This window comes from Python bivittatus, unplaced genomic scaffold (assembly GCF_059951505.1).
Source record: "Python bivittatus isolate LINGU-HERP-01145 unplaced genomic scaffold, Pbiv_v1 ctg000610_np1212, whole genome shotgun sequence".
NCBI classification, from domain to species: Eukaryota; Metazoa; Chordata; class Lepidosauria; order Squamata; family Pythonidae; genus Python; species Python bivittatus.
Genome location: NW_028277088.1, coordinates 28,768,080 through 28,792,523, shown reverse-complemented (window position 1 = coordinate 28,792,523; position 24,444 = coordinate 28,768,080). Strand labels below are relative to the sequence as shown.

Sequence of the window (24,444 nt, the reverse complement as noted above, 5' to 3'; positions counted from 1 at the left end):
TTCTGTTTACATTTTGGAACAATATTACTAGTGAAAAAAGGACATATGATAGACCAAACATATCTAGAAATACCTGGAATAGAAATCAGCCTGGAGTGTGTTTTTTTAGAACAAATGTAAACCTGTCCTACCAATCTATTGCCAGCCCATTCATCCACAGAACAGGCTCACAGTATATAGTTTAGAACCAAAAGTTACATTTATTAAGTACTTTAATATATTTTAAGCCACCATGTTGCATTTATATTTTTTTAAGGATTCCAATAGTTTATGTACTGCACCTTTCTTCAGTTATCCAAGGAAGTGATGTTAAGAAAGTTGCTTTTCATTAAATAACAGCAACAACAATAATAATGTGGAGGAAGATTTTTTCAAATCTAGAACCAAAGTGCTTACCTGCTGGAAACCCAAATAATCCTGGATTGTAGAAGACACATAAAATATGAGGGCATCTGATGTGACCACTATCACAAAGCCATTTAATGCCTGAAGACAACAGCAGTGCAGTGCAAAAAAAAAAACAACTGGTTTTAAAAGGACTTTAAATGATCATACATAAAGAATATATTAGTAGACAAAATATACTTAGCCATACATTAGAAATACTAACTTAATCTTAACAGCACTTCGTGAACCGACCTAAAATCTGTGCTAAAGGTTTTATATATGTATGTTGCCATTAAAAACACAGTTATAAAAACTAATGCATGATTTACAACCATGTAAGTACTAATAATTTTAAATCTTAACATTAAGGCTGGAATTCATACAAAATTCTAATAAATGCTAAAGTGCTTCTTCTATAAATCAACAGAATGGTCTTCCCAATTGTAGCCTCTTACACTAAAGTGACACTTTAGAAAGCACTCTGGATTTTACGAACAGTTGTTTTCTTAAAAGACTGAGGGGATGAAATAGAAAAAAAAAATCTTGATGTTTATGAAAGACAAGTAATTTTTTTTAATACTGGCCCAAGAGTTCATGTAAAGGAGTAAATTGATAGGCAACCAGAATTACTATAGGATTCAAGGAGAGAAAGAGGTGTTTTTTTCAAATGTGGGACATCTAAGAATTTTTAAGTTATTGACATACAGAGGCTAAATGGCACCGAAGCAAGATTTTTCAATCATGGGTTTTCAGAAAGCCACAGTGGACTGATTCACGTATAATCTTAGCCACAGCGGGTGGATTCATACATTGCACAAAATCAGAACTAAGCAAGCTGCACCGTATCTTAGTGTGAGCTATTATGGACAGTTGCCAGAAGGACTGCAACCAAACTATTCTCCACACCTTTGATTGCCAGGCAAAATGTATTTATTTACACATCATCCACTACAACAACCAGTACTGAGAAGAGAGTATCCTGTCCTGTTAATCCAGTGGAGAACGATGGATCATTTCACCAGTCTTCCTCAGATAGCAAGCAATTTTGCTAGGAGATGAGTAACACAGATGTTCACGATGGTGATGAAGGGGCCAGAATGGAATTGCTGGCCACAGCCTCTTAGAAAATTAATGATTTCAGTTAAGATATGATAGTAAATAAAAAACAGCTCAGCTCATTTTACTGAAGCACAAAAACAAATGAAAGGAAAGGAAAAGCAACAAAAAGAAACTTCTACGTACACTCCAAAAATTGTAATAATAATAATAATAATTGGGCAGACCCCAAGGCATTTCGAAATATAAAGTTTCTTTGTACACTACTATAAGGAATTCCTTCAGATATATTCAAAGTAGCAATGACAATTACCTGCAGTAAAAGTTCACCCTCCAGCAAGTGCACGCTCTCTTTAGGCTTTGTGGCTCTACTGCTGTCTTGAATGCTGTTTCTGTCAGGCTTTGTCGGACTATTTGATTTCAATGTAACTATAGGGAAAAAATTAAATAAACTATTAAGAAGTGTTTGAAATAATGGCTAGTTGAGTAATCTCTTGACAGATGCATTTTGGATTTTTTTGAGTAGTTGTACGGAGATCTTCAACTTCTTAAATTAAAGCACAAATAAAAGTTAAGTATCAACAAGGTACTTCATAGACAGAAGAGGAGTGGTGACTATAGGTAGTCCTCAGTTTATGACTGCTCTGTTTAGCAACCATCTGAAGTTACAACAGTGCTGAAAAAGTGACTTTACAACCAATGCTCAAGCTAACAGCCACATCATCCCCACAGTCACATGATCACCATTCGGGTGCATCGCAACTGGTGTGCATTTACAACTGTTGCAGCATCCCATGGTCACATGATCACCATTTGCGAGCTTCACAGCCGGCATCCGATAAACAAAATCAATGGGGAAGCCAGCAGTGAAATCACAAGTCATGGTCACATGATATCTCACTTAACAACCATGGGTGATTCATTTAATGACCACAGTGGAACTGACACTGTAACTCCGGTGTGGTCATGTGATGTTTTGCTTAACAACCGCATTGCTTAGCGATGGAGTTGCTGGTCAGAACTGTAGTTGTTAAGTGAGGACTTCCAGTACAGGCAAAATAAGGCTTATTTCACAGTTGGATAAAATATTCAGAAAGTATTTTAAGCATTTCACACAAATTAATTGGATAAATGTATCCAATCAAAATGTAATTCTGAAAGAAATTGTGATAAACACTTTAATCATATACACCATTTACCACTGTGTATGGACGATACACAATACAAAGGAAAATGAAAGCAATACAGTCCTTGGCTCTAACGAAAGTGCTATCTGGCCATTATAAGTGAACGATTATATTGGTATAAAATGCACAAATCCCTATCCTGCTCTATTCTGGTTTGCTACCAAATGGTGGTATCCTGATCCTGGATGTGCAATGCATGCTAAGCAAATCCTCTGGCTTTGCTGACTCTCCCTTTTACACCACCAGACAATGGAGAACCATCCACCCATCACAGCACTATTGCAACTGGCAGACTGTTTTGACAGGTGGGTTTAGTCATCCTCCCTCTTCTCCAGTTTGGAAAGAAAAAAACAAATTATATTCTAGTTGATTAGAAATCTAGAAAGGCAAGAACCAAGCAGTACTCCTTGAAGTATTAAGGCAGCTGTATCCTTGAGAAGGTTCTTGTGTCTGTTTCATGGGCCCTCAGTTGTTGCAAAGGCAGTGCTTCTTCTAAACGTGCCAGTGAAGCAGCTGTGCATCATGCATGCGGATTGCCAGGGGCACCTTCAAAACAGCCTTGCACATCTTCCAAACAGCATGATCTGCTTTGAAGTTCTGAGGAAACCTGCTCTGGTTCTCCAGCATACTTTGTAAAGCATCTTTTTTCAAATGTCGTGTATAGCCTTATTGGAAAAGATTAAAACTGTTCAGCACGTGGCCCCTTGCTTCAGCAAAGCAACCCTCCTCTAGCTATTAAATCCAGTCTGTGCTCTAGTACAGAGTTAAAGGCAGCACTACTGGTGACTGATCCCAAAGCTGATTTTATACATTTAAAGTCTCTGTTGGTCACTATAACATAATATATACTTTGGCCTGCAGTAATAACGCTGTTAACAATGTAATTTTGACAGCTGCCTAATATTTGCCACCGCAGGACAACTACAACGACCTTGCAGCATTTTTCAAAGTTTCCAACTTTTCCAGAGTGCTATGCAATTTTCAAATGATAAAACTGACTAGAAAATGAATTCTTGAAAGATAAATTCAGTATTTACTACATTTTACAATAGAGTTCATCCTTTAATTATTAAACACATCTAGTGTTAGAATTACAATGGTAGTAAAAAAATAAATTTCTGTAAGAATGAAAGGCAATGTGTATAAAATATCTATACTGGAAAAGCCAAAGAACACTTAATATAGTTTTTCCTATTAAGCAGCAGCTACAAATTATTCTCAACTAGGTTTGTAAAAAAACTACAAAATCTGAAAACTATCTCTTTGCCAGCTGTAAGTAACAGAAGGTACGAGTCCTAAGTTGCAAGTCCTGTTATTTCTGTCATGGAAATTTAGCAGCATCTTGGCACATGGCAGCATCTGGGTAGCCTTGTCTGGGCCAGGAAATTAAGCATGGTCAGATCTGATTAATACTTTGATGAAAGATCTCCAAAGAATATCAGTGCTAAAAGGCTTACTGGAAGTCCAAAAACCACTTTGGAAGAACTGAATGGCACGTTATTTCTTTGCCAATTGCCAAGAAACCAATGGATGATTCCATGAAGTCACAAAAACTTAAGCACCATTCAACAGAGATTCTAATTTAACTGTAGCCACAGCAGCTGGAAAAGAAAAAGGATATAACTTTCTAAGCTGTAGTTGGCTGTTAAAAACAATTTGCATTGTTCAGCTACTTTTTCTGATATAATTATAGAGTTCTCTGTACGCTGTTCTACAAGAACATGACTAATGTAAGTTGGGAATTGAGTTTATTTAGTTTACAACTTTATTTAGTTTACAATGTAACTAATTTCCTTTTTCAAGATGAATAAAATGAAACTCTTCCTCTCTTTCGAATCAAAGAAAAATGGATGAAATATAGCAAGTCATTTCAATGTAAACCTAGTTCGCATTTTTTTTTTAATGAAAGTTGGGAAGTGCAAGTTTTGTTATGCTAAATTCCTTTTTATGGAACACACTAATAGAATGATACAAAAATAATCATCTCCAGAAATGTATTCTAGAACAACTATTTCATGAAAGCAACAAACTGTCCCCAGAATGGCCAGATAAGCATATTATCAGAGAAAAATGAACTGTTTGGGAGACACTGAAATGTTACATGATTATAAGATGTGCAAAACCTATATTTTATAGTGAGGAATGAGACAAGACAGAAACTTGTGACACCACAGTCAGGTGCTCAGTTCCCAGACAATGTCATCCTTGACTGTCAAGATTATAAGGCCACTCAACTCCATGATGACTTTATAGTTTAAGCAATAAAATAAAATAGCAATAAAAATACAAAAACAATAAACCAAGCAGTAAACAGACCACAGACATCCCAAAGGCACACTAACTCAACAGAAAAAATCCTTTTACAAGCTCACCACTCTAACCCAATGTGCAGGGCAGGCCATGTTTTTAACAACTTTTTAAATGAAGGAAAGGAAGGAACCACAGGACTCTGGAGGGCTGCTGAGTAGGCCTGATTTTTAGTAAGAATTACTGATCAAGCCTGTCACCCTCTCTGCCCTCATTGCTCCCCTGGCCCCATTTCTTCATGAGCAGAGATGAACATTGCCCTTCATTCTCCTTTAAGAAGAAACAGTATGGGTCTTGGCTGAGAGAATTGCAAAAATATGAGATTGAAACCCTGACTATGGAGGAGGTTGATCAGTACCAAAGTGGGTTAGTTATAAATAAATAGAAAGTTAGGAGAGGCCTGACTGGGAGCAGATGAACTTGGCCTAGCCCTAACAGACCAGCTTCCAAATATTGTCCTCATTATTTAAAACTGCTCTATTTCTGCCAAACCTCATCCAATCTGCATCTAATTTTAACTACCACCTAACTTGGACTGACTTGGCTATGTAACAAATTTAATGATGCTGGCAGACAGATCAGAGCAACAACATTTTCAGAAAAATAACGGAGGGACGCCTTTACTCTCAAAATATATCTGGCCTTATTTTAATGAGCTGTAAGTCACCACAGAAACATTTGATTGAAAGGTTGTAACTCTCTAAAAGAAAGCAAGTAAACTTTTTTTTAACTTCTTGGGAAAGATTTTAGGTTCCCCAAGTCTTTTCTGCCTAAAAATGTTCCTCACATTCAGCTTAACCCTAGGAAATACAGCATTCTAGAAACAAAACAAATATTACATAGAAATCTTGGCATTATCAAGCAAGTTTCGGATTTGCTCCTAAGCAATTGGGTATCAAAATATATTAGTCTTCTAAGATACAGCTCAAAGTTGGCACTATAGGGAAAAGTATAACATTGTTATAATTGCAAGTGGAGCTCAAATAATTATTAATTTTAAGAGAAAATCATTATCATTCCCTCCCCATCATAAACTAAATAAAAACCCTGGCCTGGACTAAGTGAAGAATTGGAAAATTCCCTTTCATGTTCATTTAAGAACAAAGGTTCCTAAATCTAAAAGTAGTTCCTTTTCCAAGCATAAGCCTCAAAGTCTTTTTAGCATGATTAAGGAAAAAAGGGACAGGGTTACAAGAATTCTAGCAATTGGACTATTTCTCAACATACGGCCCATTAGATGAATAAACTATCTCCCTCTAGAAGCTCTGGGCCTCTGTATATCCAACATACATTATGTTCTCTTTTACTGCCTTTCTGTTAACTGGTGAGTCTCTATGATAACAAAAGAGTTTGCAGGTAACTGTTTGTAAAACTCTCTTTGGTATTATTATTATTAGAATTAACTATTCCACACAGAGATAGTGGCAATCCCCTTTTCCTGAGCTAGTACTTCATACCAAGTATGAGCTGAGACCACAGCCCCCTCTTGTTCTGTCACATAGACAGAAACTTTATTTCAGTCATTGACCAATAAAAATACATTCCGTAACACAAACCAGGCAAAGTTAACCCCTAACATCAATGACTAATGGCAACCATTTGTGGGCGAACCTTACACATAATGTAGCAAAAGTTTGCTACTGTTAGAGATATGCCCCTATGGGTTTCTATAGGGCAATGTCAAGTTTCATAAGGGGTTTTCCTATATTTCCCTTCCAGAACAGCTGTGGGGAGAGCATTAAATGATAAAGCTCTCCTGAGTTTGGGAACTGTGATGTGATATAAATATGAAGATGGTATAGGAGCTAAAATTTGGTTATTTACAAGTATGTTGTGAGAGAAAGCAGCAATTTTCACTTCCATATTTTTAATTTTGTTAGCTGCTTGAGTGTCCAGTTTAGGAGAAAACAAGGGTATAAATCAAATAAAATGATAATATAAAATAATAACAATGGATTTGTTTTTTTGATGACCATTTAATATTCTAATGTGATATCAAACATAAATAATATTAAGAAAACAACTTCTTTTGGTGGCTTTAGGTTATATTAACTAGGAAATTAGTTGTATAGGAAGCAGTTATACTCCACACACATCGAAAAAAGTTTTAACCATGCTGTCAGTAACAGATAGAAACATCTGTTTAATGGAGGAAAAATGTGGTTCTACAAAAGAAAGGCGTTCCCAGCAGCACTGATGTGCACTGCTTAATAAATGGAAGGCTAAAGCTGACCTCTTTGATGAAGATAAATTTAAGAACTAGATTACAATACAAGGAGCAGTGACTTCAAGAACAGAGAAACAGATGATGATAAGGTATCACAATCCTGAGAGAAAATATATTGATTCTGTCAAACATATTTCAATGGCATCATTTGTAAGGATTTTATTTTTAGGATGAACACAGAATTAAGCAATGTGAGGTAAAGCAATAGGATGCAGGTCTGTCCTCTCCAAGAATCTCTTACCATCACAGTGTACAACGTTCAATGAGGTATACAGTTTCAAATATTGCCAATGAATTGCAGAAATCAGTTCTATAATTAACCTATAATATTTAGCAAAATGAAATGAAATGAAATAAAAATATTTTGCAATATCAAATATTAAGTCCTTCCTGTCCATTTACCAACTTATAACCTAATTCCTACCATCCCCAACCCAAAAATGATTTTGTGGCTCTTTGTTTTGATCAGGCAATTGAAAAACACTTAACTATCAGAATCACAGAAACAGAATAGAGCTAATACCATAAACCTGAATACTAATCTATGGAAATAATTAAAGAACACTTCATTAGGACCAAAGTTCAGCACTTAAACTAACCTACAAATATTCAAATATCCAAACAATATATAATAAAAGAGATAACATAAAAGCAGTAAGTGATGGTCAGCCATAACAGCTGGAAGACATAAATTATCAGTGTTGCTGCTCACCCCCCCCCCCTTATCTGTTGCCATGTCCTACATGCCACTGCACAAAATTCCCCATTCTCTGTATGAAAACGGAACAAATTAAATTTTAATCTTACACCTTAACAACACTGGAACTGAGACCTCTTCCATCTGCTGCTCTTGAAGGAAAAGTGTTGAAAACACTTAAGGATCTACTCTGTCTTTAACACAACCACAAAGAAATGGTGTGAACTGCAAAGTCTATAAGTAACATTTCTCCTCCCTATGTTATCATCGTAATTCTGCATTATTTGAAGTTTGAAAAAATCGCAGGAATTCCACAGGTTCCCAGAAATCCTTTTGCTTTCAAAATAAAAGTATAATTATTCTTTTATCAGGTCTGGACTTTGATTTGGCCATTCCAAAACATTTTTTTTAAAAAAATCAATTCTCTTGTAGAGGTGTTTACATCTCTAAGACGACTGTTTTGCTGCATGACCTAGTTGTGCTTTAGCTTCAGCTGATGTATAGAGGACTTGATATTCTTCTAGAAAATTATCTGGTATGAAGCAGAATTCATGCTTCCTTCAATGATGGCAAGGCACCCAGGTGGTAAGTTGGTAGTAAAGCATGGCACTACCACCTCCATACTTAGTTGGTATTACGTTCTTATTCCAGAATGTAATGTTTAGTTTCCATGAGATAACGATACCCATGTAGTGTCAGCAGTTCCACGTTTGCCTCATATGTCCATAGAATATTTCTCCAGAAAGCTGGGGAGTCATCCACATTTGGGGGGGGGGAACGTAAGCTAAACATCAATACTCTTCTCATTAAGAGTATTGCATTCATTGCATTTTGCTACTTTCCCATTAATACCATTTTTATCCAGTATTTTTTCTCATCATGGATCCATGACTATTGACTAGCAAAAGTGAGAAAAGCCTATAGATTCCTGCATGTTGTTCTGAAATCTTCTGGGTCTTCACAGATGATTTCATGCTATGCTTGTGGAATGACTTTTATAGGACAACCACTCTTAGAAAGATTCAATGTTGTCCAAATATTGTTCCATTTTGAGACTATGTCTCTGACAGTAGATTGGTGGAACTAAAAGCCTTAAGAATGGTTTTGTAATTTTTTCCAGACTGAGAGGCATCAATTGTTTTTTTATGAGGTCTTCAGAAGTTTCCCAGAATTACTGGGAGTCAGGCAGCATATACATACATACATACATATACACACACACATTTTTTTTTTTATTATGTTACTTTTCAGCAGGTATGACATACCTCTAAAATTTGTAACATAAGAATTTTTTGTAATGAGGAAGCCACAGTATGTGAGATTTACAGAGAAAAGGGCTGGCCTAAATAAGCCCTGATTAACTTCTCTAGTTATAATTTTAATTAAAGTGATATAACTAAGATAGCTAAATTACCTTTTCACACTGAAATACTGCATGCTGGATGACTCTATTTATGAAATAAACACCAAACAAAGGATTGACATCTTGATCACATAAAATGATAAAGATATCCAAAAGTGGAGAATTATCACAGAACTCATGACATGAGTTTGCTACATATCCTTTTTCTCATTTCAGTCATATGACATTGTTTCTAGTGGGGGGGGGACTTTTTCACAGACCTTTACAGGTCTTGGGCAGGGTCTTAATTGTCATCAGAGTGACCAGACTGCTGTCATCTAACAGATGGCACATCAAATCTAGAAAGTTGCATTTTAGCTGTACCATATTTAGATGAATCACATAAATGGGTCAGCCTTTCAAGTATATGATTTGAATTGTTATAGAATGCAGATTAATTGTAATGAGATTCCCATGCTGAAACTGCTTCGCAGGATTCTTCTGTGTACAATTTAATGAGATAATGATTTTTTAAGGTTAAAATTATTTATTATAAGGATATCTGAAGGATTGTCCTAGGTCTCAATTGGCTTACATTAGAGGCCCATTTTTTGTCCAAACACTTGAGACTTTAAGAACACAATTTTTCTGTAGCTGTCTCTGCACTCTGGAATTCATAATGGAATTATTCCTTTATAATTTTTTAAAGAACCATTCAGTGTATTAATATGTTGTTTCAAATTACCTGTTGTTTTTTTTTAATAAATATCTGTACTGCTGTTGAATTGTGGGTTTTTTTGTTGCTTTTTCGTTTTTAGGTAAGTTATGGACTTGCTCAGAAGTCTTGAGATACAGTTAACATATTTCAAAATTAATTCATTAATGAGTTGTACATGACCAGAATTCTATCTAAAACATTATATATAATATATATTTTTTTGGCAAAATGTGCTCACTTAAAGTATGTTCATATAAAATTATTACATTTATATCCTGTTTGGATAATGATATAATTAGCCTATCTAACTGGGCTATATGCTATTTTTAAAAAAAGACAAGTTATTTTACAAATTAATGTTATTTTTTACTGCAACCTGTTTACCATGTTTATTCTGTATACATTTTAAAGTTCCATAATAGCTTATTTTTGAATATACAAAATTAATCTACCAAAAATCTTATTGAACATTTGTTGGACAGACATTTTTACTTTATTTTGGCACAGATGTCCTTTAAAATCTGTAATGATATGGTATGTTCTAACTTAGCAGGTGTTCTTTTAGTTGACAGCAATAAATTATTAATAATATGCATAAAATACATTTTTCATTTTGATCTTTAAAGGAGACAGTTTTCAAACTCACTCTGAATTCTAAGAGTAAAGAAAAATGAAGATTTCTTTTCTCCCCTTAAGAAGTAAATTGTATTAAATTTAATTTTTAACTAGATATAAAGAACTTCAATCTATTTAAAGTACAAATTCAAGGAAAGGGAGCGAACAATTTTTTATTTTAAACTGTATTTTTAAAATATAAATCAAATAAAAACTTAACTTCATAAAATATGAACATAACTCAAACTCAAATATACAATCCTGAATTTACTATCATGCAATTGAGCGAATCCAGCTTCCCCATGGACATTTTTGTCAGAATTAGTTTAATTACCATGATTTGCTTAACGACCACATGATTTGCTTAACGGCCACGGTGATTCACTTAATGACCATCATAAAAAAGGCAGCAAATCACAATCATGTGACCGTGGGGTGGTGGTGCGATGGTTTGCAACAGTCGTAAGTGCAAGTACAAGTCGTAAGGCACATTTTCCAAGGCTATCATAACTTCAAACTGTCATTAAATGAATGGCCGTTAAGCAAGAACTACCTGCAATTGAATGTGAGAACACTGTAACACTTCTCACTCATCCAAACATTTCTGAAAGAAACAAAATACAGTACAGCAACAAATGCTGAGTCATGAATGAGACACTGATCTTGAAAAGACATACTTTGCTTTAAATTTTCATAGAAACTTCTTAAAGGATATCCTAGTACTGTATCATTACTTAAAATTAAACTCAAGTTCTTGTATTCTTTCATAATTATTGCAGAATGTCTACTGTATAAGTAAAGTGTAACATAGTAGCCACAACATAGCCATTGAGAGATCAGTAAGATAATGTTTCTTGGAATTATTATTAACATTCATGATTTTATTTTTGGCTCAATTTAGCTCTATGAGATAAACAAGTACTCTATGTAACAGGTGCTCTGTGTACATTTAAACAGTACAACACACAATGTGTGTTTTTTTTTAAATCAAACTAATTTTTAAAATAGTCTTATCAACTGTCAGGCACACACACACTGAAAAAAAATTATTTGGGGCCATTTTTGTCAGAATGCCAAGAATCTAGAAGATGGTGTGGGGGTGGGGGGGAATCCAACTGCCTGCTTTAAAAAAAATAAAATCTAAAGCATTATTCTACCCCTATTCTTTATCAAGAAAAAATTAGCAAGAGTGGAAAATATTAGATTCAAGCTCTAGCTGTAAATCTGGATTTATTTTGAAATTACAGCTTCAAGAATAAAATATTCCTGTATTTGAAAAAATGGAGAACTGTTGTTAGTCCAAAAGAGGCAGTGTGAAGCTGTGATGTAACGTAAGCATGATATTCAAAGATCTGAATTCATCTTTTATATTTGAAAACAATTATGAAACATTATTTCCATCACACATCAATTCCATAGTAAAATATGGATGTTCATCAGTTACCACCTTCAGAATAGAATTCAACTTGCTAACTACAGAAGGAAAAGAAAAGCAATTTCATCTGTACAAGACTGTTTCACATAAAAACATACTCATTCTTAGATCCAGCTTTGAACTTGAACATCCAGGTTTCAGCAACAGTCAGCAGTCATTTTGTACAGCAAAGTCCAGTGTACTCAATACTGAAAAATCAGATCTGGCCATTGATAAATGCTTTAGTATCTTCGTGTTTGGACTACTGAAACACATGCGGTATCAGGTTGCCTGTGAACAGTGTTTGAAAATTTCAGCTGGTGCTAACCCAAACTATTGATAGGAAACATGTGAATTTCTATGTTACAATAGCTCCCTTAGCTATTGTTCTATTTATGTCTACAATTTAAACATTTCCATGAAGGTTATTTAAAAAAGAAGAAGAAAAAAAAAAGTCCTCTCATGAAGCTGGCTTGAGTTTCAAGATCTTCAGGACTGATCATTTCTGTACTACCAACTTCTGAACCATATTTGGGTACAACTCATGAGAATTATCCGTAATTATCCATAAAAACCTTCATAGTTTTTAACATTTTGCCAAGGAGAACCTGATAAATCCACTGATCTTCCATCAGGTTGCAAAGGCACCTTTATCTGTGACTTGTAATCATTATACAATCTTCTTTAGCTGATTGTAATTAATGTTACTGATGTTTGTGTCTGGGCAGCGAGGTGTGACACTACTCATGCCATACGTAACTGTTACGTAGACCACTGAACAGATGTCTCTAAATCTCAAGTCCAGAAAAAGAATGGCTGGAAGTACGTTGATTCAGACATGTAGGAGAAAAAGGCCTAGAATTCAAATACTGGTCTACTTAAGTACATAAATACATATAGTTCTGTTTGTAAAACTTTTATTATAAGCAAGTTCCTGAATATGGAGTTAAGGATGTGGTACAAGCAGTCCCTGGGTTAAAAATGCCCAGGTTACTGACGACCCATAGTTAAGAATGGAGCTTATTGTAGCAAAACTCAAGTTAAATACACAATGGTTTGAGTTAATTGCACAATACTACTTATACAGTATTATACAATAATATCATTCTGGCTTACATACAAATTTGACTTAAGGACAGATCTTGAGAACAGAACTTGTTCTTAAACTACATGTATGTCAGCATTTCAAGAAAACTAAAATTTAGTCAATGGCTTCTAAATGAAGTTTAAAATCTACCCAGGTCTGTTGATATACTTAATCTGTGACTGCAATTCCATTTACCTAAATTAAACTCCACTGGATTAAGTAATAATTTCCATGAAACATACATATATAGATTTGTGCTATTAAGATTATTTGTTTTTTTAAAATTATTTCCTATATAAATGGATAAGACAAATTATATACTAAACTATGTTGACCTCTTATGCTCATGAGAAAACCAACAGTGTAAATAAATACTCTCTCTGGGGAGCACTTTGAAAATCCATTTGAAAATAACCCTCAGAACCACAAAATCAGTGAAGCAGAACTTTCAAAAGCTATAAATAGGCAATATAAAAAACTACATGATAAATTTAGGTTTTACAATGAGAGCACAGTTCCTGGGTAGAAGGAATATGCATCATATGCATTTACTGTATGATGAATATGATTCTATACAAGCCAGTGTATAGTTTATAGAGCTTTTTTGCCAATTTCAGTAATAGGCTGGGAATAACTTTTTAATTAAATAATTTTAAGAAAGGATACAAAAAATGTACAATGTAATTGACAAAAGAAACTCATCTGCTTCATCTCTTGGTAGGTATTATTTTAGTTAATTTTTAAGCATACTATCCAAATTACCAATAATAAGGGATTCAACATTAACCATCGTATCTACAGCTACTGCCTATATAAACTATTCCATAAATCACAACAACCATGAGGTATAATGTCAATAAAAGTACTAAAATTTATATTAAAAAAATGAAACAAGACCATTCCATCTGAAAATTATTTGAGTTTGTAGTATTATGTAAACAGATGTTTGGAAATGTTTCCGTTACTGTAATTTGCCAAAATTTTTCAAACTAGCTGTTAATAGTTAAACCATTCAAATCATACCAATATCTAGCAATAATCAGATTATAATTCAAGCAGCTATAAGCAGGTGAGCTCATTGTGTACACTCCTGTTTGTTTTATTTTAAATTTGTAATAAAATTGGCTACGGCACTTTGCACTTGCTGGGTAATAATAATAACTATAACTAACAGTTAATTAATTATTAACTACATTAACTAATCATAGCATAATGTGAAAGGGCTGCTTTCATAACATAAGGTGAAAGGAACTACTTAAAAGAGTAAATAGGGGGAAATGAAACATGATACTCATTCTGCAATGTTCAATACACAGATTCCTGAATAACCGTATTTTTCTCCCATCTTTATCTTTGTTTTAATATATCAACTGAACTAACAGGATAAGACAAGTTTAACCTCTGCTTTTAATACATTTCATATGCCTATCCTTAGCTTTAGGAAATCTGATATAATTAAGCATCAAATTAAAAGGCAACGACACAGTTCACAAAATAAGTACGTATCTGTTTACTTAATATTTTAAATCCAGCTCATTTCTCAAAAGCTCCATATAGCTTGATGAAAAATCTGTAACAAACTAGTATTTTTACACCATTATTTATTGCAAAGCCTTATGAAATCACGACAAAGCCATCAACATGTCTGTCCCTATCTCTGCCTTTTACATGCAAATGACTTGTCTTAACTACTGCAGAGAAAAGTCTCAATTATAGACACAGCCAGGTTTTTAAAGTAAAATAGGCAACCTAGGAGCCCAATCCAAAAGATCATGATATTATTTAAAAGTGTCATAACAGAGGCAGCTTTCATTCAGCAGTGTAACTGAGTCTAAAACAGCACCGCAGATTAAGGTAACACCAGTTTCTAATCAAAGCTACCACAGAGGAAAAATCCATTCCATACCTGCTGCAATACTTTATTGACATAGAAATCCCACCCGTATCCCACCCACTGTTCAAGTACAGTGGGACCTCTCAAGATTGTAAACCTCCAGTTTTTTCCTGTCCTAATTTAGTGAAAAATTACCACATTGCTATTGAATTGGCCACTAAGCGACACTGAATTTAACTGCACTACTGGGATATTTTTGCTTGTTTTATTAAAACAGCACAGGAAATCACCTAGAAATTTCTCTTCAAGATTCACTTCGTTCCTTTGTAATTTATCCTCCACTAGACTTGTAAATTTCTGAGATCTCTTTCATGCTGAGCATACCTTCCCTAAATTCAATTTCTCCCAGTTGATGCCAGTTCTATATCTAGAATTATTACCACATCCTCTGGAGGTCCCAACACAGCAATATGAAAGAAATCACAGTCTCGCTCAGCTGTTCCTCTTCTTTCTCTCTCATTTTTCCTCCAGAGACAAAAGCTATTTCACACAGCTATATTGCTCACTACCTGAACCTACTCCTTTTCTTTCATCTTCTAAGGAGGTTCCAAGTTGTTTATTTAACTGATATTTGGAAGATCTGTTTCAATAAAATTCTTGTTCTGAAAATGTTTCAACTTCATTTCTACCATCTTCTTGTATTTTCTAAGGGCATTTCCTTTCCTACACTAAGCATTTCCAATTACATTTGCTTGGCTTTCTAAATTTTTGCCAGGAAACATGCTAATTTGGATATTTTCTACTTATGGAACAGAACCAGGACTGCACCAGGAAGCTGCTTCTGAAGCACGTGTTTTGCTAAATTCTCTCAGGCATTCATGTCCCAGAAGGCTTGTTCCTTGAACACAGAAATATTCTACAAATGTATTTAAAAATGTGTGTCAAGTATTGTACCATCAGAAATCTGTTTTTCCAATGAACAACAGCTGAATCTTAATGTATATTGACACTCTACTGTATCCTTTGCCCATGAGCACAGTAACTTTCTGAAAACTGAAATGAATAGGATCACAGGAACAGAAACTGGTGAAAGTAAGATCAGGTTTGAAATTGAGCCAGATCACACCATGTGTGACAGAGAAAAAAAACCCCTGAACACTTCTCCTGATGTATCTGTACAGGAAGGGCAATTGGGCAATAGCTTAGAGCAGTGTTTCTCAATCTTGAGAACTTTAAGATGTGTGGACTTTAAGATGCTAAGGAATTCTGGGAGTGTGGACTTTAAGATGCTAAGGAATTCTGGGAGTTGAAGTCCACACATCTTAAAGTTCTCAAGATTGAGAAACACTGGCTTAGAATGTAGGTGAGAGCACCTTCAAAAGGTCCTTTCCTTTCTCCTCTCCTCAGGTAACATGATCCAGAGTGGAACATACAGCCCACTCCATACTTCCAAGTGCACACAAACACATATAGATGCTTCATGAGATAAGAACAGCAATACACCCCCACCACCCACCCCCACACAGGCATTTTAGCTTGTCATACACAACAAAATACAGATGACTCTTATGGTCACTGTTGGTAAAATGAGTGGGAAGAAGAACTCCAGAAACCATGCTCAGCATGTCCTGCCTGACCTAGTTTAAATTTGACTTGTTTGTACAAAAGTAGAAAGAGAGAGATAAAGAGTGAAAATTACAGAGTATCAAAGAATATTCTATGCAAATGTGCTTCCTTTAATTGAATGATTAATACTTGAATCTCAAGAATAGCAAATATTTTAACATTGCCATTTGACCACTTTATAAAACAGATTGCTTAAGGTGTACTCGTTTCATAATAAGCTCTTCCAAGAAAGCCGGTTTTTGTGCTAGATTAACCAACTTCCTAAGTGGATTGTTTAAATCTAGAAAAAGGCAAGTGTTTTCTTTGGGGAAGAAAAATCTATTGTTTCAGATAAAGCTTGGGTTTCCTTTTAAATGTGATCATATGATTGCAGGTTTATATTTTAACTTTCCTCAGGAATTCACACACCCCTCATTTGTATCCTGTTATTCATTTAGCATTTCCCTTTTACTTCAACAAACTGTTAACAAAAGCATATTGACTAAATCCACAAAGGCAACGAGAATATTCATTTCTACGTTTACAAGATATTTTATAATTCAACACTAGTACTTATGTGCTGGAACCTGCTTCATTTAGAAAACTGAATTTCTCCTTCTTTTTACTAATTGTGCTCTTTCATGCAACTCCATGATTAGCTATAGCAAGGGAGGCCAACAAGCAAAAGAGGCATGTACGTGGCTGCCAGACGACCACAGCTTCTTAACCTTACTGGTTATTATTTGCCTCCATAAAAAGCTATTACTATACTGCAGGCTACAGAAGCCTGGCATGCTACAAACAGATGAAGTCATATCTGGATGAGGTGGGGATGCATTCAGAAAAACGTGAGCAAGCAGCAATACATCATACAGTCGTGGCTTTGTTCTGATGCCCAAAATTGGCTCATATATATTTCTAAATCTTTGTCCATTATAAGCAGCACTGAAGACTTTATACAGCAGGAATACAAAGTGTATGTTGGTGTATGAGCAACTAATATAGGCCATGCCTTGGATCTAGACTACAGTATTCTTAGAATAGAATCACTGATATCAGAGACACAAGTAGCCTTGAGCCACCTATTATTTAAATATATCCTTACACCTCTATTTTTCTCTTCTTCCAAACTGGACTGAGAAAACAGAAATCTGAAATCCATACTTGGTGCCCTGCCTATCAGCAACCCTTCCATTTTTCATTGCACGTCATCTCAGAAGTGGAAGGCTTCTCCAATATAGCTGAAGTACAGTAGAATGGATCCTAACCTTTGTTCCCAGTGTATGACTACATCCAGACAGCTAAACCCGCTCTTCTTCTTTGCTTCATAGACCCACAGAACAGGCTGATAAACAGGCTTACATGAGCAAAGAAAAACTGTGAACCGGCAAAAACAGAGCCAATCTGAAAAAGCACTAAGGCTTTGTCTGCAGAACCCCACTGTTCTGCTGGTGTCTAGCCATCTTTCAAAACTGCAAGCCTACTTGTGAGCTGATTAGTAAGTTTTCAAGCGCTCTTGAGACAAAAAGGAAAAAAACAGGAGTGGAGGTGTTTGCCTGGGGCCCAATTGGGGGCATTCCAGGACCAACCTGAAGTGGCCAATAAACACTAAACTGATCCTGCCATCTACTAATCACTCAACCATTCTGCTGGCAGAATAGCTGGCAAAGTGGATAGCTTGAAACTGATACCCATTGCTGCGTGCTCAAGGGAGAAAAACAGCACTTTAGCATAAGAACAGCTAAGGATGACTTAAGGTGTCTCACACATGGGAAGGGGACCAGACAGAAAGCATCATGTGGATGCACAGAAAAAGAAGATGTAGTTAGGGCATATATGTGCTGTGATGAGGTGTAGGTGGAGAAAGGTCCTTGGAGGAAAAACTTCCTAAGCAGTGAAAAGAAGTTAACAAGATGGGGAAAGCTCAGTATTTTACACTCTACAGAAAATAATATTCTACTCAACCCAATTCTCCAAGAATCAACCAAAAGCCAAAGTTGGAAGACACCAAATTTATTTAGCAAGCAAGTTCAGCTTTAGACTCTTGTTTTTATTAGTAAGAGCCTATTCAAACAAGTTCCACTGGTGATGCAACTCACAAAAGCAAAATTGAACAAAGCCATAGATTCATTTCTGTGACTATATTTTTGGCAAGGTATCCATACTTATTTTCCTGTACATTTCCTAAAAGTATGCACTGAGCCTGGAAATGGGGGGGGGGGAGTGGGGAGGGGAGAAACATATTTTCACCAGAAACATATTTTCCAATCCAAACCTGCAGCAGCTCCTCTTCTCAAATCTAATCAAGTAATGAATTATCATTGCAGATTTCCCATCAATATTGTTTCCACAGGCGAGATTATATATGTGTTCTATGATAGCCATTCTATTGACCTATCACTAGTAGATATTTAATTTACTTTAACAGTGAGAGACAATACATATCCTGTCTTGTCTCTTGCATGATTTCATACGACGTTTATAGCAACAGTACAATTACAAACATTGCACACACAACTCCTCAGTCAAGCTTTCACTCGACTGTTTAACTTTCAGAAAGAAAAGATTGTTTAAAATTATGTAAGTGGCTTTAATTAATAAATGTACAAGGAAAATAAATGATATGGGATACTAGGATGCTAGGAGCATACCAATAAATTGCCAAAAGTTTATTAAGAGTGTTGCTTAAAAGAACTGCAACTTTCAAAAGGAGCACAACTTAAATTTTTAAAAAATTCACAGCCATACTTCCTTCAGTTCTCAGCTTTAAAAAAGAAGTGAAAAAAAGAGGACTTAAGTTAACAGAATATTAATATTAGGGTCAGTCAGGAAAATAAGCTCAAATCTCTTACCGTCAAAGAAACTTTTAGCTCTCAGGTAACTCACGCTGAGTCTCAGCACAGACAGCTTATCCAGTTTGGCAATAACATCCTGAGGGAATGGAAGAAGACCAGCCAGACGATCCAACTCTGCATTCAGTCGATCTCTGTGCCTTTTTGATGGATTTGACTTCACTCCTTCAGGAGGAGAAGGCTTTACTCTGCCATAATAATAGGACATAGTGAGATCACATTTTAGAACACATGTATTTTCACTGATAACAAGTATCATTCACAAGTATCCCCAAATAATGTATACATTTCCTTAGTGGTCCTGTGACTTCCACTGAAGATACATCTTCTATTAAAATGAAAGCTGTAAGAAGAGATGAAGCAGGGGGAGGGGAGAGGAAGAACTGGAAGGTAACCTGATCACACTTCTGGGTTTAAAATGATAATATCCTGCAATTATCTTATAAGTACAGTATATACCAGTGTTTCTCAACCTTGGCAGCTTTCAGGTGTGTGGACTTCAACTCCCAGAATTCTCCAGCAAGGCTGCCAAGGTTGAGAAACCCTAGTATATATTGTCTATAACAAAGAAACTTTATATTTAGACTTCATGACATTTAAAAAAAAATGGTACACATTATTATTACTAACGGCAATGGACTATAATCAGACCATGCTGGTCTAGTGCAGCTTAGTAGACTGATGTTTTTCAATTGTCCAGTCTAGACTGAGAAAGAGCGACTGGTCCGAAGTTACCCAGCTGGCTTCTGTGCCTAAGGGAGGACTTCAACCTGGGGTTCCCTGCTCCTAATCCAACACCTTACCCACTATGCCAGCCTGGATCTCAAATGACACACATATATTTATAAAATTGATATGCTACACACATTTAGAATTGTATGAACTGTACAGGATAGTTCATACAATTATAAATACACACTACAAAAAACAAACAATTGTATAACTATTACATCCAATCAGAGCTATAACATTTAAAGCCCTAGAGAATAAAAATATATTCACTAGGAATTGAAAGTACATTTATATAAGATGGTGTAATCAAGGCTCAGTTGCTACCTACCTCAGATAGCACTGTCATGCAGAAACTATTGGAACCTTACAACTGCAGGCTTAGTTGCTTTTATGCATATGTCTCTGTGAGTTGAAACCTATTTTTCATTTGCAACTGCACAGTTGCATCCCCAGAATTACATAGTTGCATAAATAGCTTGTGAAACAGATAATATGCACATAGTTGCTTTTCAAACATCCACCCACACAACAAGGTTAGTGTGTGAATTGGGTCATGGAACCAGTAGTTAGAATTCCTCCTAATTAATTGAAAATATACTTTGTTGGCACAAATAAATTTATTTAAACAAATGTGTATTGTGTCTACTGCAGGAACTTTTAATTCCTCTAGCTACTGAGTTCTAGATCAGCTATACTCTGTTCCAGATAAAATTTAAATATTTCGTCAGAAATGACTTCTACAATAGCTATATGCTCTTATGCTTACAAAATCTTAATTGTAAAAGCCAAGCAAACATCTAGATACTGGGCTTTTTAAAGAGTTAACTGTATAATGGAGCAGGGCCCCTTGAATGTTCTCTGTAAATTGAAGGGTATAGTCGTGATCATGAAACCAAAACCAAACGAGTCATTGTTTTCTAATAGTTTCTCCAACTTTTCACTTTCCAAGTACTATTAATTGGGACTATTAATTCTAAGAGTCATTGTCCTAATATATTCAGAGGACACCAGGTTAGAAAAGATGGCATTAAAGAGTCAAACCATATCTTATTTTATAACATTTCATGCCTTATGTACTACTTTTTCCCATTTTATGGGGGGGGGGGGGGAAATGAATATAAGAATTTTTATAATTTAACTAGGCAGTATCAATTCTTTCTTGGCTATTGTCCTATTGTGCTTCATTTCTAGAATCTTTTAAAAGCAACATATGACTTTCCTTAATTGTAGCACCTTTTGTTTTATTTTCAATAATACCATGATCTCAGTTCTACTACTTTAACCACCAAGTACAATCTGAAGCTATTGCACTACCAGAGTTAACTCATAATTACATACTGTGCTTCTTGCATTTTCACAAACAGGCCAGGTCCTAGGCTAGCTTTACTGGACTAACAGAAGCAGACACAGGTTGAAGTAAAATATACTAAAGTTACAAAGAGTCCCCTAGTACTAGAACTAATTTCTCCAAAAGTTCTAAGTTGCAAAATAGTTTATTTTCTGAACAACATTAAGTATTTTCAGATTCTTTAGAAGATACAGACTTAGAATATGGTTAATTGTAATTCCAAAAAGGTTGGAGCAAATATCAGGGGAAAAAAAACAAAGTTGATAAAACACAATAAATATTGTAAAGACACAGCAAGAATCAGATTAACTCCTTATAGTATTAGCTTCAGGGTAATTGTAAGACAATTTAAATACTGTAGAAAATTTAGTCAAGAATATTGTTGCAAAAACTAACTAATACATAAAATGTCCACATGAAATATAATCCCTCCAGATTCTGAGAGCTAAATTGCCTGCAACAATCCATGAACAAAATACTATCCTCTGGTTAAATTCTGTCCTTACCTGGTGGTCATGTGAAGGAGATGAAATGTTGTTCCAAATATCCAAAAGAAACTTGGGTGCAATTCAAGGTGCTGGTTATTACCTATAAAGCCCTACATGGCACAGGGTCAGGGTATCTGAAGGATCACCTTACTCCTATTGTTTCTACCTGTCCCATTACGTTGGGCAGCAGGAACATCCTCCGGGTCTCATCTATTAGGGACTGTCAACTTGCAGGATGTTTTCCATAGTTGTGCCTACCCTCTGGAACACTCTACCACCCAAGTTCAGCTGTCCCTGACTCTGGTTGCCTTTTCGAAAGCCTTGAAAACCTGGCTGTTTTCGCAGGCATAAGGGCCAGGAGAGCAATTGAACCCATGCTATTAATAAATGGTGTGTCTGGGAGCCACTTTGTGTTAAATGGTCAGGAAAGTCTCATATTATTTATACACACGGACACACACACATTGTATTTTAATTCTTGTTAGCCATCTAGAATCACATTGGTAAGTTGGGCAGCCATATAAATAAATAAACAAACAAATAGTCCAGGCATGTTTTGAATGCTTCTTCAATGGTCTCAAATCTTAACTCCTTGCCAATATAATATTGCCAGTTAATACATCCAACTGACTCCATAATATAATGGTGCTGATAATGTTACCTAGTCAGGTAATAAAATGTCTGCAAGCAAACAACCAAGCTCAGGGAACACTAAGGACTCTACAGGCCATAACATAAATACAAATCTCAGAATACATATGAATGGTATTCTACAACTGAGTATTTTAAGATTATCACCTCTAAATTACTATAATTTGAGACACTAATTAACACCAGAAATACACCAGAATTAGGAACCAGAAATTAAAATCTGATAAGCTACAGCATTAAAAAAATATATAATTCTTTAATATATTCTCTTTGTTACAGGAACTATATTTTAATCTATTGTCCCTTGACATTCTTTTTTTATCCCAGAACATTTTAGTCATAGATATCTAATAATAATACAAATATAGAAAAAGTTAAAAGTCTTTGTTATCTGTCAGGAAACAAAGTAAACAAAAATTTCGTAATTGTTCTTAGCAATGAATTTGTTATGTATGTTTTAAAAATCCTGAATCATCATCCCTGATATATTTACAAATATATATGCCAAACTTCTTCAAGATACCTAGACATTAAAATACCTTAACTCAAAGTGGTATGATGTAGGATCAAAACTGAATTTGAGTTAAAGAAATATTACAAGGAATCATATATAATTTTATTCAAATTGACAATAAATGTTTAGCATGAGTCTATATGTGAACTTATGAGTTCTTCATTGTCCTTAAAATTTGAATCATATTATAGCATTTTCCACAATACTTTTGTAATATTTTGTTTTTTGTACCCAGGGCAGAAATTTTGACAATCCATTCTTCTTTTTTAGAAGATGAGTCAAATTGCATGCATATTCTTTTGGACAAATCAAAATAAACTATCATAATAATTGTGATTATAAAATATAAAAGTGGATTTTGCAGAATATAAATGCCAGGCATTTATGATGGTTGAAAGAAAAAATTATTACCAAAGTAGAAGCCATAACTTAAGCCAAATTGGAAAGAATGACACGAATTGAATTTTATGAATGAACTGATTTGTCTCTTTGATAAACATATAATTGTTTTTCTAGATAATGAATTAAAATCTTTGGTTAATTACTCCTATATTTTTATCTGACACTGTTAATTACTCCCAAAATTTAGGTAACAAAACAATCTTTAAGGCATTCAAATACGAATATTACAATCTACGCTGCAAAGACCAACTTCCTAAAACAATGTAGAAAGTTTGTACTCCAACAAGATGCCATGGTACAAAATAATACATTCAGAAAATTGCCATGAACTCTTCTTTAGATTTTTCATAATTTAAAGGGAGATTTTTTTTTTTTTAATTCTCCTGACAATGATTTTTTTACAAAACAAAACAAAAAGGCCCAGGAGGGTGCAAGAGTTGATAGACGTTGCAAAAAGTGTTGAGGAGCAGATTATAACAGTGAGTCAGTCATGAATATATTCCAATGACCTTAACCCACCCTGTACTAAACATTACCTAAAAAATAAAATTATAATTTTATTTTGCCACTAAAATATACAGCACATAATCACTTAATATTCCAGAATTGCCCCTTACTATACATGCAACTCAAAAGTTTCTTAAATCTGAAGAATCCATTCTATGAGGTATACACGATAATTATTTGGGTATTGAATGCAGTACTATTCCCATTTGGAATGACCAGACTCTTTTTTAAAAATTATGCAGTAACCAGGATTTGTTTCTCAAACAGGAAATATTACATGTCTCCCAGTATTTCCTAATATTTTACTCTGATCCATATATGTTTTAACACTTGAAGTAGTGGAAGAGGTTCTACATGTTCAATACATATATTTGAAAGACTACAAATAGTCATTTTAACAGGTAAAAGTATTAGATACATGCTACTTTCTTATTGAATTAATAGGTTTAATTTGTATAAAAATGTTTAAAACAT

General features: G+C 34.8%; 1 protein-coding gene across 2 annotated transcripts in view; it reads right to left on the bottom strand.

Annotated features, from left to right (window-relative positions):
• Window positions 1-24,444, bottom strand: part of AHR (aryl hydrocarbon receptor) — a 53,789-nt gene that overhangs the window by 22,901 nt on the left and 6,444 nt on the right. The window contains exons 1-4 of one of the 2 annotated variants that reach the window (XM_088150667.1): window positions 21,915-22,631; window positions 19,329-19,516; window positions 1,757-1,872; window positions 397-486 (exon numbers count right to left, since the gene is read on the bottom strand). In XM_088150667.1, coding sequence (XP_088006793.1) covers window positions 397-486; window positions 1,757-1,872; window positions 19,329-19,516; window positions 21,915-21,925 — 405 coding nt within the window. In that variant the 5' untranslated portion in view covers window positions 21,926-22,631. Of the gene's footprint in view, window positions 1-396; window positions 487-1,756; window positions 1,873-19,328; window positions 19,517-21,914; window positions 22,632-24,444 lie in introns of those variants that run through there. The other variant, XM_088150666.1, reaches the window with a different exon arrangement.